This window comes from Protobothrops mucrosquamatus, unplaced genomic scaffold (genome assembly GCF_001527695.2).
Source record: "Protobothrops mucrosquamatus isolate PMUCROS unplaced genomic scaffold, P.Mucros_1.0 scaffold_88, whole genome shotgun sequence".
Taxonomy (NCBI): domain Eukaryota; kingdom Metazoa; phylum Chordata; class Lepidosauria; order Squamata; family Viperidae; genus Protobothrops; species Protobothrops mucrosquamatus.
In genome coordinates this window covers 917940-935971 of record NW_015386164.1, presented here as the reverse complement: position 1 = coordinate 935971, position 18032 = coordinate 917940, and the positions used below count along the sequence as shown (strand labels likewise).

At 41.0% G+C, this 18032-nt stretch overlaps 1 protein-coding gene across 1 annotated transcript in view; it reads right to left on the bottom strand.

The window, feature by feature from the left end:
* NEK1 (NIMA related kinase 1) overlaps nt 1–18032 on the bottom strand; it is a 92145-nt gene that overhangs the window by 48294 nt on the left and 25819 nt on the right. Inside the window, exons 12-19 of the mRNA XM_015814546.1 lie at nt 16626–16685; nt 16386–16433; nt 16205–16252; nt 16031–16105; nt 15765–15937; nt 15530–15661; nt 9781–9883; nt 6605–6688 (exon numbers count right to left, since the gene is read on the bottom strand). Coding sequence (XP_015670032.1) covers nt 6605–6688; nt 9781–9883; nt 15530–15661; nt 15765–15937; nt 16031–16105; nt 16205–16252; nt 16386–16433; nt 16626–16685 — 723 coding nt within the window. The remainder of the gene's footprint in view (nt 1–6604; nt 6689–9780; nt 9884–15529; nt 15662–15764; nt 15938–16030; nt 16106–16204; nt 16253–16385; nt 16434–16625; nt 16686–18032) is intronic.

The following is an 18032-nucleotide window of genomic DNA, read 5'->3' as shown; positions in this document are numbered from 1 at the left end:
ATTCCCCAAACTTATGAAAATTAGTTTATTTGCTAACATGGAAAGTTAAAATTCATACTGCCTGAAAATAGCAGTTATTTTAAGATACAACCATGGAATTCTAGTTCACATGTGTTTATGTATAGTTACTCTATGAGACAAAGCTGATCTCATCAGAACTAAGCAGGGATAGGCTCGACTAGTACTTGGATGCAGGCTATACATTAGACTGGGAGGAGACAATACTACATGAAGATATCAGTGAAAAGAGCATTGTCTTACCTGAACGCCTTTTCTCAGCATGATGACGTAGCATCCACCAATGGGTTATCATAGCCTTCCTGCTCAGTTGAGACTAAGCAAAACTTTAGCCACGTCTCCTCTGGGCGGTTCCTCCCCAGTTCTTGATGAGGCGAAGCATACCTGACAAGGTCAACGCAATGGCTCCTCACAAAACTACACCTGCCTAGATTGTTGCAAAAGGGCGGGTGTGGATGCTACGTCATCATGCTGAGAAAAGGCGTTCAGGTAAGACAACGCTCTTTTCTCCAATCATGATGACCGTAGCATCCACCAATGGGACATACCAAAGCTACGTGTCCCCAGGGAGGGAAATCTAGGCATGTGTGTCCCGAGAAGAAACTACCTGTTGCAAAACCCTCCTGCCAAATGAAGCAGCCGCAGCCGCGAACTTGTAATGCTTGATGAAAGATGAGGGAGAGGACCAAGTCACAGCCCTACAGATCTCCTCCACGGAAGCCTGGGTAGACCAAGCCGCTGGCGTGGCCACGCTACGTGTGGAATGCGCAGTAATGCGTGCGGGAACCGCTAGAGACTGCGACCCATAGGCGTGAGCAATGCATGCCCGAATCCATCTCCCAATGGTGGAAGATGAAACCTTCTGTCCCATAGAAGAGGGCTGAAAGGAGACAAATAGAGCTTCCGATTTGCAGAAAACTGCTCTCCTCTTAATATAACAACGCAGAGCCCTGCGTACATCCAAGGTATGCCAACTGTTCTCCAGACGATGAGAAGGGTTGGGACAGAAGTCCGGAAGAATCAAATCTTGGGACCTGTGGAACCAGGTGTTCACTTTCGGAATGAAAGAGGGATCCAAACGAAGGACCACTCTGTCCTCCAAAAACAAACACAAGTCACTCCTGACCGACAACGCGGCCAGTTCAGAAATGTGCCTGGCCGAAGTGACAGCCACCAGAAAGGCAACCTTCAGTGAAAGGAACCTGAGGGAGCAAGACCGGATGGGCTCAAACGGCAATCCCGTGATGGCTTGCAACACCAGAGGTAGGTCCCAAGAGGGAAAACGGTGTACCCTAGGAGGTGCAGTGTATAGGGCCCCCTTTAAAAAGGCCAGAACAGCAGGATGCTGTGATAAGGGAACCAGGTTGTCGCATGCGAGGACAGTAGATAAGGCTGCAATCTGTCTGCGGATGGTACTATGCGAAAGACCCTTATTTAAACCGTCCAAGAGGTAGTCCAAAATCTGAGGGATGGTGACCGTCAAAGGACGAAGATTCCGCTTTTCACACCACGTGGAGAAGTTCCTCCACGTCGCATCATAAATTCTATTGGTAGAGGGTCGTCTCGAAGCCTGTATTATCGAGATGACCCCCGGCGAATAGGCCTGCCTGGTTAGACTCTCCCGCTCAAGTGCCAAATGGCTAATTGGAGCCACTGGGGTTCCGGATGTTGAAGTCTCCCCTGGGAGAGCGATATGCGATCCGACGGAATCTGCCACGGAGGAGAGAGTGACAAGTCCACAAGGTCGGCAAACCACGGCCGCCTCGGCCAATATGGGACCACTAAGAGTAACTCCGCCTGTTCTAAGAGAAGTTTGCGGATGGTTGCCGGTATCAGCGGCAGAGGAGGGAACGCATAAAGGAGACCCCTGGGCCACGGACTGCGAAGAGCATCCGTTCCCTCCGCCCCCGTGAGGGGAACCTCGTGAAAAACCTTGGTAACTGGGTATTCACCTGAGAGGCAAACAGATCCACTTGTGGCTCTCCGAACCTCTCTGATATGTCCCTGAACAGAACCGGGTCCAGGCGCCACTCCGAGTGGTCGACCGTGACCCTGCTCAGTGAATCTGCTTGCTGATTCACTACTCCTGATATGTGTTCTGCACTGATGGATTCCAGGTTGGACTCCGCCCACAGACCCAGATCCCAGGCCTCCAACATGAGAGACCACGACCGGGTCCCTCCCTGTCTGTTGACATGGGCCTTGGCGGCCACGTTGTCCGTCAAGATCAGCACGTGCCTGCCCGCCATGAGGGAGGAAAAGTGACGGAGTGCTAGATGGATTGCTCTGAGTTCCAGCCAGTTGATGTTGTGTGCTAAATCTGACCGGGACCATTGACCCTGCGCCATGTGCGTCTGCAGATGGGCGCCCCAGCCAAACAGGCTGGCGTCCGTAGTCAACGTGAGCCTTGTAGGAACCTTTGTCTATTGCCGGTGAGGTCCACCACGCGAGGGACAGCAGTGTGTGGAACGGAACTCTTACCTCACGTTCCGTTTCTGGAAGGGAAGGAGGAACCACTGGAGCCTCCTGGAATAGAGCCTGGCCCACGGAACAATCCCCAGGCAGGAAACCATCTTCCCCAACAACTGGGACAGCTGGACCAGCGGAACCTTCTTCTCCCTCCGTATCTTGAGGGCAAGTGCCCGTATACTGTCTTTGCGTTCCTGAGAGAGCAAAGATTGGAATCTATGAGTGCTCCCAGATGGAGAAGACGAGTTGAGGGGTTCATGTGACTCTTCTTGAAGTTCACGGAAAATCCGTGAACTTGAAGAGTATTGATTGTGAGTTGAAGATCTGATTGGGCAGAACGGAAGGAACTGGACTGGATAATTATATCGTCCAGATAGCACAACGAATAGAATGGAATAGAACCCCTTTCCCATCTGACCCGGGGGCACCGGTTCTATGGTCTCGATCTCTAATAGGTAGGAGATGGCCGTGGATACCAACTTGGCCTTGCTTGAGTTTCTTGATGTGGGGCATTGAATAAAACGGTCTGGAGGGATTGATATAAACTCGAGGGCGAGACCGTACCTTACTGTCTCCCTTACACTGGAAGTTTTTAAGAAGAGACTGGACAGCCATTTGTCCGAAATGGTATAGGGTTTCCTGCCTGAGCAGGGGGTTGGACTAGATGACCTTCAAGGTCCCTTCCAACTTTACTATTATTACTATTATTACTTATTACCCAAGAATCGTTTGTGGTGGCATCCCAAGCGTCGCTGAACAATGCTAAGCGACCGCCAATAGGAGGATCTCCATTGGCGTCACTTGGACCGCCTGTAAGGACGGCCCCCTGATCCACGAAAGGAATGCTTTGATCGGAATTGACCTCTGGGCGCCTGACCTTGGCATTCCAGCTGTCTGTCCTACTTGGGAAAGAAGGTTCTAGAACTCCTGGTCCAATCCCAGGATTGACCGGCCCGAAAGGGCTGCCTCCACTCCCATGAACCACTTGAACGAAAGGCTTGCCTGCGAAACTCCTGCTGAGGCCTTTTGTCCAGCCTCTTAGAAGGGTGAGCAAGAATCTTGCGCTTATCTTTCCCTTCTATAAGATAAGGTTCCAGAATAGGACCAAATAGTTTAGAACCACTATACTTGTCCGTTGACAAGCACCATTTGGATTTTAAATCCGCCCTCCACTGCTTCAACCACAGTAACCTGCGGGACGAAACAGTGGCCGCAATAGACCTTGCGGAGTACCTGGCAGAATGTAGAGATGCATCAGCTTCATATTCTGATGCGGCAAGCAGCTTGCCTACTGTCTGGTGTGCGCACACCTGGTCAGGGGGAATCAGGGCCTGCAATTCGCGAAGCCACATAATGGACGTCCTTGCAAAAAAGGACGAAGAGGTAGCAGCCTTTATGGCCCAAGCAGAGGCCTGATGAGCTCTGCGGAGAGAAAACTCAAACTTCTTTTCCTCCGCCTTCAGGGCTTCAGCCATATCCCCCGGAATCGTGGATGTAGAAAACAACGACGTGAGTGGGGCATCAACCGTAGGCACTTCTAGAAGGGAAGCAAAGGAGGAAGAGACATTAAAGAGTTTCTTTTCCGTGCTACTTGGAGAGGGCAGAGTAGCCAGTGATGACCACTGTTTTTCCACAGTGGTGCGGAACACCTTTGGACAAGGAATTTGTCTCTCTTCCACTACCTGTTCAGCGAACAGGGGATTAGATTCTTGTGCAGCGGAGGTAGAAGGTTGGGGCTCCTGTTCCTCCGCCAATTTGGCAGTAGCACAAGCCTTCATAAGCAAGGATTTGAATAGGGAAGGATCAAACAGGCCCGAAGTCGGATCCGGATCCGGAATAGCCTCTTCATCCTCTGATAGGGGAATGTCTGCCGTCTCCAAATCCACGGATTCCTCCTCCTCTAACTGGGAGGAAGTCTCAGATTCACCAGTTCCAGCCAACAGGACACGTCCTGTTTGTGGCAAGACAGTGGGAGGAGAAGGTGTTATCTGTGGAAGTCTATGGCCCAAAGATGAAGCCATGAACTGGTCAAAGGCATGTTGCATAAACATCTGGAACTGCTCTGACCAAGCCTCCTGTTGGCCTGAAAAACCAATGCCAGCAGCAGTGGAGGTGTACCCCGTATCAGAAGCCAGTTGTGCCATGGAAGAAAAGGATGGAGGAGGAGGAGGCGGGGGAGGAGAAGAAAAAGAGGGACCAGCCTGTTCAGTTTCCCCCTGAGGAGACCAAGCCCTGTGGGCTTCCTGAGAAGGCGCTAATTGAGACCCAAATGGGGAAGGGTCCAGTGGAGTGGGGGAAACCACTTCAACCTCGCTGGACCTGAGTCTTTGAACTCTGGAAAATTCTTTTTCTAGCGCCTGATGTCTCCTCGAGGCCTCTCGCTCAGCAGCTTTAGAGGGCTCTAAGTTTTTTGTTTTGGCCTTTTTCTTCCCCCCCGCTGTTAATTCAGAAGATCTGCGCTTTTTTTGCACAGGGGGAACCTCAGAGCCCTGCGATGACTGAGGAGTAGCACTGTCAGCCATTGTGCACTGGATATTCCGAAAAGAGATATCCAGGAAGGGGGGAAATAACACGCAGACCTGTTATCAGAGAGGGAAACGACCCGTGCCCTGACGAACCACAATGACAAAACATCCAGACAGCCTTCTAGCACTGCCTGTCCAGGCCCTGCAGGCACAGCGCCGCGAGCTAATATGAACAGGTGGATTGTAAAAATTCCCTTCAAGAAACAAAGAGAAGCAACAAGGTTTGTGATGTATAATGAGATTAAATGCAAGGTAAGGTAGTATATGTATATAAATCCCCCCCCTTGCCAATAGCTGTAATTCCTAGGGGAATAAAGCAATGACCTCCTTTAGAAGTTGAATCAAGGAACCAAAGGGTATTAATAGGAATTTTGCCAGTAAGGACAAAGAATTTCCTCTCTCAAAGCCAGAAAACACAATAAGGAAAGTTAAATAAGAAGCCTGGTCTGGAAATGGTGGCCACGCCCTCTCAGTCGCAAGACAAAATGGCGACCTTGAGACTCTGTCTCCCAAAATGGCGTCCACCAAAGAAAAACTTCCCCCAACTGAGGCAATTCCACCAGACTGCACAGGTTTGAGAAGGGATTTGGCCTAAAAAGGCCCTTTCTCCCCTTCTGCAACAATTAGGCACTTGCGGTTGGGTGCGCAGCCTTCGCTGTGATCCGGATCGTCGTCACCAGCAGCTACCTCGTGGCCATGAGGTTGGGGAAACGAGGCCACCAGTAGAATCGAGCTCCTAGGAACCTCCGATAAATTCAAGCCTCCGTTTCAGCTCCAAACAGCTGATCGGAGGCTAAATGCTCTGGTGATCCGGCGCTGCTGAAAAACAGCCTGCAAGGCTTCTGGAGACCTGCAGGCCTGCAAAAGCACAGGAGCTCAAGTGTCGAATTTGCTCCTGACCTTCTGCAATTTGGCAAATTTAGAAGCCAATCAATATGCTAAACAAATTTAGAATCAACAAAACCAATTAAACTACAAAAAATTATTCAATTCAATTAACTCAATAGCCTAACTGAGGAGCCAAAATACTTGCATTCTAACTGAGCTGAGACTAAGCAAGAACTGGGGAGGAACCGCCCAGAGGAGGCGTGGCTAAAGTTTTGCTTAGTCTCAACTGAGCAGGAAGGCTATGATAACCCATTGGTGGATGCTACGGTCATCATGATTGGAGAAACCAAAAGGAGTCATGCTCAGCTTGAAGCAGATTTCACTTTTTTTCAGTTTCAGCTAAAAGGTGAGGTAGTTTGCTGTATAGATTACAGGATTCAATACTGAGCATGTTCCATAAAACTGTTGGTTTATGTCACTAATAATCTAAAGCAGAAGTGGGCCACTATTTTTCAAGTGTTGCATTCTCTCAGAGATAGCTCCTGGGAGGCTGCACGGTGAATGGGGACACCTCCCCCCCCCAATACCCTGTTCTTTCTGAATCAATAGACTTCACAGAATAAGCAGAAGCACAAAACACAGAGGTCCAGGGGCCTGAATTAATTTCTTATGCAGAGATTTTGAAATTAATCCAAAAAGACATAAAAGATCACGAGCCACTGCAAATGCTTACACTTAGTCTAAATAAAAGGAAAATAACTTGCCTTTTCTCCACGAAGTTTTGCTTTTATTTGTTGACGTTCATTAAAGTTTAGAAGTCTAATTTGCCTCAGTCTTGCCAAGTATTCCTGAAAGACAATAAAAAGAGACCTTTCTACTTGAGGAAAGTTTCAACAATGCTGATCTTTCAAATTCCAATGAAGGAGAATCTTTCAAATTTCACAAACTAGTCATGTAACAATTCTGTTTTAGAAGGGAAGCAAATTCAGCAGACATATCATCGATGCATCATGAAATGTGATTAATAACTATTTAAAAAGATGAGATTTGATTGTGTTTTAAGAGAAAATGAATTACTTTTTTCTGGTGACAGAATTTATGTAACAAATACAAAAATTTGTCAAAGGGCTATCTCTAGTTATCTGTTCATACTAATTAAAACTCTAAAGAAGCCCTTTTTTAATTATACATCCATGCAGAAAAAAATGAGGTATCAAATGGGATTCTATGTATGCAATGAAGGCAGAAAACATGCAGGAAGCATACCTCTTCCTCCTTGTTTCTGGCTTTCCTTTCTCTTGAAGAAATGGACCTGCCTCCATAGATAGCTGTCAGGTTTTGCAGTGTGTCCTGTTCACCATTTAATGTATTAAATTCAATAATAGCTAGGGCCATCATATTATCTAGTCTTACATCAATCAACATTTGATCATTATCAATGAATAAAAAAGTTAAAGAAAAAATGCATTCTTAAACAATCACCAAATTTCTTCCATTTCTTTCTTGCTGTTTATCTTCTAGTTATTTCTTTTAAAATTGTAAACTCAATAGATATATTTGCTGAATGCTAATATTTGCTTCTCAAAAAAAAATCTCACCATAACTTATTGAAAATGTTTCAACTATAATTTCAAAATCTTTTCAGAATTCTTATTCATAACATAAATACATACCATAGCAATAGAATATTATACATAATATAATGGTAAAATTTGGAAATATTTTGAATAAAATGTACATATAATTTAATTTGGTGAAATTATCATTTTTTCTGAATTGTTCATTTAATCAGATTATTGCTTTCCGTATCATATTCATTTTTCTGATCCTGTGGTGAACCCCCTTCCCTGTTTTGTAAAAAGCAATAAAATTTTAATCTTTTGATAGCTTGATCAGGACTCAAATCTCAACAAATATTTCTTCACTCATAGATGAAATAGTATAAAAAGAATCTTCACTTCCTATCAGCAAAGATAATTAGATCATTTGGGTTTTTTTCTAAATATAAACATGAAGATAAAGTTCACAAAATTGAGCTTTTCATATCCCCTTTTAGCCCTAATAATGCATGCTTCGAAAGTATTTTTAAGAGAGAGTTCTGTGTAGTGCAGAGCAAAAATGTTGAAAACAACATAATTTACTGCTAGGGTTATCAATGAGAAAAAAGGTACAATCTTACCCAATGCAAAATTGTAGCCTTATTACAGAGAGGATTATGTTCACATGAATGCTAGCAAAAGGCATCCTACAAATATATTTTTTCTTTACTCTGTCCTACCCCAAAATGTTTTATATGTTCTTCCGCTAAATACAAAATATCTGATTTTGAAAAATTCTTCTCATGGAGGTTTTTAGAGCAGATCACCAATCTCATTGCACTCCACAGATAGCAGATGCACAACTTCAAGCTAAGCCTTAGTAAAATTGATGGCAATTCATTCCAACCTGCTAATAATGCCAGAATTTGCAAGGTGTTAGGTTGAAGGGATAAAAAGTTACCTTAAAGTAAGATAAATTATGGAAATTCAGATAATTGTGGCTAAATTATTAAAGCTGATCATTTCATTTTTCCCCACTGTACTCTAAAGACATTTGTGCATATGTAAGAGTACATATGATTGCCACCAAGTATTTCTCAGATATTTATAGTCATTTGTAACACCTACTGAAATTGACTAAAAAGAGAAAATGATATTCTTTTTTGGTTTATTACATTCCCCTCTGAAAGCTAGGCCTGACCTTCAGAGTCAGTTTAAATCTGCTAGCAATTATTATAAAACATCAATAAATGTCTATAAAGTGTAATGGATGTATTGCAGAGGAATTGTGATATTAAACAAAATGCCCTTAATGAAGGAGAAAACTAGAAGGAAAAGTTTTTGCAGTTTTTCATTTAAATACTGAACTGTAAAAAATTAAATTAAAAACTGTGAACCATCTAACCCGCTGTCCTGTTTTGTCTATTTCCATATCAGGCATTATACTGAACTACAATAAATTCAGAACAGAAAGTTGATTCATGAAGGAATCAGGAAAGGTAACAAAGATCAAATTAAAATACGGTATAGTGTAATGAAGTTTCAAATAAGATAAACAAGCGACAGACATCAATGCTTATCCTTACTTCTTTTAAATACAAAGAATGGTAGAAGATTCTGTTGCAATTCCAGGCAAATCAAAGTTCTCCATNGGAGAAGCTTACCATGATTTGTTCATATAGTAGGAAGCCATGGCTTTCACATGAACAGCCCAATAATTATATACATAATTATGTATAAAATAGTACAGCATGTTAACTAGAACAACTAGGTAATAGGTTATAGACTGCTAAAATAACATCAGCTATACAGCTGTACTTTGGAATAATCTATTTTAGGTGTGTTAAAGAAAGCCAAGATCCATATATATTGGAGGATTTCTTTTTTCTACTTTAATTTTCCATCATTCCCTTATGTTTTAGTGTATCATTTAAAAAGTGATTTAATTAAAAGGAAATTATTAGGAAAAGCAAAAATGTTTGTTTGCCCAAATTTTAAAATTAATTTACAACTCAATTTCATTAATCAGAAGTCAGGAAATTATTCTCAAGGAAGTATGTGCAGACATACATGACTGCATTTTAAAATATATGTTAGGATTTATGACTATTACTGCCATATGAACTGCAAACTACAGTCACTCCGTATTTTCTTTAAATAAAAAGGAAGATGCAAAAGATAAATAGAAATAAAATAGTTTTTGACAATAAGTAATATTAAAATACAAACAATTTTATTTATATTTCCTGGACTGTTTAACAAAGATTCTAAGATGTAATTACATTTGTCTTGACATAAAAGTAATAGATTTTAATAGATAATAAAAGATTAAGTAGATAAGAGAGTTAACAATAAAAAAGATACTTCAAATGCCTGCACAGTAGAATGCCAACGTTTCATACCATATGTCCTTCAGCGCGGGCTTTGTTTTGCATGGCTTCTCGCTTCCGTTGCCAGAATTCTTCAACTTGTTTAGCTCTTTCTGCAGCTATCCATCCTTTTTGCCTGAGTATAATATAAAGTTGAATGTATTAATACATCTTAATATATCTAAAAGTAATTGCAAACAGGAGAAGTGAGCATTATGTATGTTTGCTGCCTTGAATTACTTATAAAAGCAATAAAGACAGAATAGAATTCCAATAAACTATTTTAATATGAAATATGAAATTTAATATGAAACTGTATTTATATGAGGAATGGTTACAAATATACGGAAGGAAGTCACTGTGATTGTTAACTGGTTCCATTCAACTTGAGCTGCTTCTTGTTAAGTGCTGGTCCTCTATTTTAATTCAGTCTTCTCTGATTAGTGGTGCTGATTAACATTACTGTTGTCCTTACATTTAATATGTTATATTGCTCATTAATCTGCAGAATTTTCAGCACAAGTTGTAGCATATATGTTTAAAAAGTTATTTAGCAGTCAATTCGGATATAACAGTGATGGCGAACCTTTTAGAGACTGAATGCCCAAACTGCAACCCAAAACCCACTTATGCATCATTGAGTGCCAGGTGGGTGTGGCCCATTGGGTGGGTGTGGCCCATTGGGTGGGCGTGGCTGCGGTGGTAACGGCAAACTGGGTGGGACTAAAAAGTTCAATTGATCCATTCCAACTTTGCAAGATCTTTTTTTTTCTGCGAGAAGTTGAAATTGACTGATTGATTGAACCTTTTTTTTTTTTTTTGCACATGGCGACGGAGGCCTAAAGCGAAGGCCTAGGACTGGGGCGACGGCGCACGTGCCCACAGAGAGGGCTCTGAGTGCCGCCTCCGGCACCTGTGCCATAGGTTCGCCACCACTGGGATATAAGAATATTCCCAAACTATTTTCAGCCTACCACTGAAACATTTGACGTATGGTTTTACCATTATAAGTAGGAGGGAAAAAGAGAAAAATGCCCTAGTGTTATCATGGCCTTCAAAACGAAGAAAACAAGGAATAATTAAATATTTCCTAATATTTTCTTTTAAAATGATATATAAACTACAGATAGTCCTTGACTTACAACAGTTCATTTAGTGACTGTTCAAAGTTACAACAGCACTGAAAAAAGTGACTTATGGCCATTTTTCACATTTATGACTGTTGCAGCATTCCCATGGTCATGTGATTTACATTTGGATGCTTGACAACTGATTCACATTTATGACGGTTGCAGTGTCCCAGGGTCATGTGATCACCTTTTGCAACCTTCCGATAAGCAAAGTCAATGGGGAAATGATATTCACTTAACAACCGTATTACTAATTTAACAACTGCAGTGATTCACTTAACAAATGTGGCAAGAAAAGTCGTAAAATAGGTCAAAACTCACTTAACAAATTTCTCACTTAGCAACATAAATTTTGGGCTCAACTATGGTTGTAAGTTGAGGACTATCTATAGTTAAGAAATTATATAGTGACACTTAGGTTTTAGTTCCTAGAATGATTTCTAATGCCATATGCAGGACAATTTAGACTATCAGATCATTGCATTTTATATACCAGAGAACAAGCTAAAGAGGTCTCAAATGGAAGAACAAAAATGCAGATCATCCTGCAAGCGACCCTGACTCAACAGAAGAAGTAATCAGTCCTTCTTTTTTCAGGACCTTGCTTTCACTTTTTACTTTGAGGTTGTTGGATCATTTCCTATCCTCTGTCAGGCCTCAAAATACTGGAAGTAGGGTAGACATTGGTTTATAAGTTTTATTTATAAGTTTTATTTTCTTCTAGTATTTCCATGTTTTTATTCTAGATTTCCACTGTTTTAATATTTCTGGACATTTTAAAATCTCCCTACTTCTGAAACTGATGAATTTCAACTTTCATTAGACTAACTAGCATGCCAATCAACAGGAATATAAAGATTTAGAGCCACATTTTGCACGTATGCACATACACACAAATGCGCACACACAAACACTCACCAACTCTATATGAAGAGACATATCTGCATAGAACTATTATTCATTAAAGATTTTAGACTGCAATGAATACTGAATTTTTACACTTGTGAAATTGCTTAGGAGAAATTTAAGTGATAATATGATGTTTATTATTAACATACTAAAACTAGTTAGAAATATACCACTAGGATATTATGATATAATGAAAAGGGAGTTTCAAAATTAAAACCAGCAACATTCCATCTATGTAAATAAAAACTTATGTTCCCCAGAATCTCATTCTAATAACATCTCCTGCTGCCACATAGCCCAATGAGGAGCCAGGAAAAAGGAGCTATCCTGATTTTCCAAGACAAGTATATGAGTTCTATGGGTAATAGAAATATAAATACTAGACTAAAACAAAGAAACTCTCTCCATTTGATGTATTTAGAAAATTTTAAAATGGAATATATTAAAACCGAATTATTGGAAGTTAGAAATTGAGTATAGCATTATTTATAAACATGTGTTCTGTCTTTTAATTATATCACATACTACACATTTTAAAATGGTTAGCAGCATTGTAAAATATAAAAAGGGAGGTGGAACCTGTTCTACTAACAATATTCATTGATGAACTCACCAAATTGAATTTAATCCAGTGAAATTTAATTTTTTACAACAGTTTATTTTCTATTACCACAGTTTATACTATTAACTAATAATGCTGGGTAATATTGGGTAAGGTTTAAAAACTCCTATACTAGCTGCTTGGGGGAAAAATCTTCCCAGGATTCCTTCTGAAGTGCCTTTCTATATTGGATTGTTCTTGTATTATATATATAGTACTACAACTCTTGTGTCTGTAACCTTTAACTGGGTGAAACAATGCATCACAGTGCAACAACTTCTAAGCCAATGTACCTCAAAAGGGCTAACTTAGAGAATGTGTCCAAAATCTGGGTCCCATGTCACCCATGGGATTGAAACTTGACCACCCAGATGTTCAGTGAACTAGTACCACCCTAGCCCTTTGGAGGCTAAGTAGACTGGCTCTTCCTTTGGTTTCTGGAGATCAGATAGACTGGTCCTGCCCTAGCCTTCTGGAAGCTATATAGACTAGGGGTGTCAAACGCAATTTTATCGAGGGCCGCATCAGCATTGCGTTGCCCTTGGGGGGCCGGGTGGGTGTGACCTACTGGGTGGGCGTAGATGGAGTAGGTGTGTCCTACGGGGTGGGCGTGGCCAACTCTACATCGTTCGCATGCCTGTGGGGGCCTGGGCAGGAGTGGGACAGATCTGAGGGTCTCTGGCAGAAGGTGGTGGGACCAGGGCAAGTGCCAAGGCATGGTTCACTGGAGGAGCCTCACTGTTCCTCTCAGGCCATGTGGGAGGGGCTGGATGGTGGTGCGGGCTACCCGGAGCCCTGGGCCAGCAGAGGTCAAATGCCCAGCCTGGCCCTCGAGCACCCGCGGCACCAAGCCCAGCCCCACTTTCCCAAGGGGGAGCCCTTCTCCTCAAGGCTGCTGCTGCTGTGCTTGCTCTCCTTAGCCAGATTGTTCATGATGGGTACGAGGGCAAAGTCAAAGGGAGGCCCATTCCTTCTCCATGGGAGCAGACCCGGCTTTGTATCCAAAGCTTCCTTGGCAATAGGATGGGATAGGCCAGGAGGAGGGGGCAAGGGGATGGTGAAAGGGCAGCAGGGCAGGACTAAGGCAGGACTTCCCTCAGACCCTCCCTTTCCTTCTTTCCTTCCTTCCTAAGTACAGAGTGGTGGGAAAATATTTGAGATAAGGGAAGGAAAAAAACAGGCAAGAAACGCAGCTGGAGAGGTGTCACCCTTCGTGAGGAATGAAGAAATGCACCATCGCCTGGAAGTGGCCAGCACATGGCCCTCACCTACTTCACATATCTGGCTTGGTGGGCTCTGGGAGAAGGGATGCTATAAGCAGCATGAGAATCAACGTTACCTGCACAATGGCACCCAGCCCCTAGCCTGTCCGGTTTCGGCAGGCAGCGAGGCGCTCCTCTCACAGCGCCGAGAGGCTGAGCCAGGCAGTGCGAATCTGAAAAGAAGCACGACAACGCTCAGCCCCCAGCCTGCCCGGTCTCAGCAGGCAGCGGGGCACTCTACTCACAGTCTGAGAGGTTGAGCCGAGCAGTGTGAAGCTTGCCAGCTTTTTACCTTGCTGCCTGCTGAAACTGGGCAGGCTGGGGGCTAGGCAGCATTGCACTTCTCATCAGATTCGCACCACCCGGCTCAGCCTCTCAGCGCTGTGAGAGCGCCCAGCTGCCTGCCGAAACCCTTCCCCCGGAGCCCATCAAGCCAGATATGTGAAGTAGGCCAGGGCCATTTGCTGGCCACTTCCAGGCGATGGTGGATTTCTTCATTCCTCACAAAGGGTGACACCTCCCCAGCATGCACCCAGGAGGCGGGGCTGACGCGGCAGGGGCTGGTTCCTCGCTGTTTCCAGATGGGCTTGTGGAGCTAAGAGTGAATGTGTTTCAGCATAGATGGCCACCACAAAATTGTACATTGGCTCCCTCCCGGCTGGCCTGGACCAGGGCCAAGGCAGCAGGGGCCATTCCCTCACTATTTCCAGGATGGCTTCGCGGGCCACATGAAACCACTTCGCAGGCCTCATCCGGCCCCCGGGCCTTGTGTTTCACATGTCTGATATAGACCAATCACACCATCACCTACTGGAGTAAAATCAGTCAAGCTGGAAGGAAGTTGGAAGCTGCTCCCTCTCCTACTCTTTCCCCCTAGTTATTCTGTTTCTGTTTAGGTAAATATCTCTGAAACAATAACCCAATGGTTCAAGGGTTGTCTAGTAATCTTTTAAAGAGATTTTTCTTTGAATCCTTTCATATCTGAGATGAGGCCCATAGTCATCAATATTTGGATGAAGTTGATTTACTGCTAATTCTAAAATACTTACCTTGGTAGACTAGTAAGCACATAAACAAATTTTAAGATGAAGTGAGAGTCTTTGTATTTTTTTATATGTTCAATGTTTCATATGTTTTAATATAGGGATGTCTGTATTCTTTTACTTTAGGTATTATTGTTTTATTAATGCTATTTTGTTATTTTAGTTTCTATTATTATCTCATAAATATTTTGAAATACTTATGATTATTTAGTGGACTCCCCATTGCTGCATAAATATCCAGGTTGAAAAAGTTAATTTTACGTTACCCTGTTGCTTTCAGATACCAATCTTGCTACAAGATACAATGTTGCCATACAATGTTACCTCCTTTGCCATATTATAGTCTTGATATAGTCTTCTGCATACTAACCTCTTGTGTTCCCCTACACCTATCAAACACACCTCTCCATTCTTTTATATTATTTTTGCGTACACTGTTTTTAATTCATGTATCTTTTATATCTTCTAGCTTTTTATAATTTTTTAAATTTTTATTTTTACTCTAATCTATGTGCTTTTTGAATGACTGTACTCCACCTGTTTATGCTGTTTTATAATTATAATAAAGATTTGATAGTAGGCTGCCCAGATGAACATAATTCTGCGTGGCTTCACAAAATTAAAGAATAATGTTGAAATGTAATGTAAAAATTGTAGATTAACAATTTTTACATTACATTTCAACACGTGAAATAGAGCACGGTATCTTTAGAAGCAATGTGTGAAGCATGAATAATTAATATATAATTAATTCAGCTATCCCTTTGAGCACCCACGTCTGTGATTCTCAGTACATTAAGTGTTTCTTCATTTACACATGCAGGACATGTACTCAACCTGTTTGCATTGGCTTGTCTAGAGACCTCCTCCAATCTTTTCATTCCTTTCCTAATAGCATCAGCATCAGATGAATGATGGTAAGCTGCAGGCCCATTATGAATTCCTGCATGAACTCCAGTTGGAGATCCTCTGTAGATAAATATGCATAGTAATTTTCAGCATCTTAGGCCAGAATTACATGTTATGAATTTTTTAATTCATAAATTAATGAATGTGTTTCATTAATAAATACCGTTGACTAGGCTCTAGACCAGGCTTTTCATTCAACTTTACATCTTTTCCTTCTATTTTAAGATTTTCTTTTTGTTGCTGTATCTGATCAAAAATAGCATGGTAGTGTTCATATGGTCCTCGACCAGGAACAGGTAAAGGCACAATAGCTCCTCCCCCACCAAAATATTGAGCCTATGAATGTAAAAAGAAGTTCTCGTTTGCTCATCTTCACATTTATAGTAACTAGAAAAAATAATTTCATATAGAAAGATAGGAAATCCCAACCTTGATTTCACTACTTCCACCTATGCTGAGAACATTTCTCCATCCTTGCTCTCTGGCTCTGTTTATTCGTTCCATCTGAAGAAGAGGAGGAAAAATTAAAACTAGACTTTGAAATCCAATGGAAGTTCTGAAAACTGAACTTCATAATTAATGTTTAAAGTCCAACATTTTTACCCTTTCCTTTTCAAGTCTTCTCATTTGCTCAACCTTCATATAACTGATCTAAAAATTAATAATGTTTTTAATTAGTAGCAATCTAACTTATTTAACACCCACAATTAATCATAAGAATGTTGCCAATTTGTACAATCTGTCAAAAAAACCAAACCCAGAAATAGTAAAGCCTTCAATTTACCTGCTCACGCTGTTGTTTTTCCTCTAGCCTTTTCTTTTTAATTGCTTCCTGAAAAATGGAAAGTGATTTAAACTATGAATTATTAACATATTTCTGATTAGGATAGTAATGACACAAGGTATATTCACGTTTATAAATTGGAAATATTCTATTGTAAGGAAATAAGAAGGAAAGATTTTAAGATTTATTTATTGCTTTTAAAAGCTTCTTGCCTAATTTCCTGTTTCCTTGTCTATATACCTCAAACATTTTCCTCCTTTCGTCTAGTAGTTTTCCTTTCTTCAATGGAGGTGGGGGGCCCTGAATAAAAAGTGAAACTGCAAATTAGCAAGAATTTACATATTGCATACTGAGAATATGAAATCAATAATTTAAAATTAAACTTGACAATTATTGCTGTGGGCCTGATGCATATTTACTAATAAATAGATTGACTTTTTACAGATAAATTTGTACAGGACTATATTTTACAAAGTCATCTATATGTTTAGTTCTTAATGCTTTATTACTTTAATGTTATTTTAAATAGTAACTTATTATATTCCTCAATTATCTGTTAAATGTAATAAAAAAGATGGACAGTTGTATTTCACAAATTAAATATTAACAATTACTCCCTCAGATATGTAGGAGTATATGTAGTCTTTGACTTACAACCAGTTGCTTAGAAACCATTCAAAGTTATGACGGACCTTTGCAGAGCTACTTACAATCTGGATCTGATGTTTCAACAGCCAGGCTCCCCCCAGTCACATGCCACATTTTGGGACTTGACTGTATTTATGGCCATTTGCAGCATCCTACAGTCACACAACTTACAATTCCTCTGTAGAAAACTGATGTTTACTTCCAGGTTCTGGCAAAAAATGCCCATTGTGGACAATGGATTTGCTTAACAACCATAGCATTCCCTTAACAATCACATTTGCTTAATTGGTTAAATTGGGCATAATATGGTGACCCCCTTAACAACTGGCATGACTGTAATTCCGGGCTTAACTTTAGTCATTACCTGTACTTGCATTTTTAATAATAGGCAATACATCTTATAAAATGAGTAGCTTGCTTTGCTAAGCAATATTTATTTAAGACCATATTCTACAGTTTACAAATTAAAAAATTAACAAATAACAAATGGTTCTATCTTGTTTGTTTTTTTTAAAAAAAAAAAAAGCTTATAAGAGCCATGACATTTTTCTAAAATGTTGTTAAATAGAGATTACCATAGGTTTGCAAAAGTCAGCACTGAATCTATGTAAAAGTTTAACACAAAAGAAAGTACAGTATGTGTGAATATATAGAATATATAGAAAGTGTTAATACAACATTCTATTTCCACATGACTGAAAACAGAATTTCAAAAATCCTACTGATAATTAGGAAATATAATAAATTCATTTCAGATCATATATATATATATATACATACATATATACATACATACATACTGGTTGCAAATAACATAAAAGACAGACGAATGACTCCTGGGAATATCCATGGTACAAAATAAAAATGCGAACACCAGGAGAATATAAGACAGTTAAAAGTTTAGTAAAAACCTTAAAAACTTTTAAAAGCATACAATCATAGGGGCCAAGCTTTCGTCGGATCCTTCCGACATCCTCAGGGCACAAAGTCAATCAATGG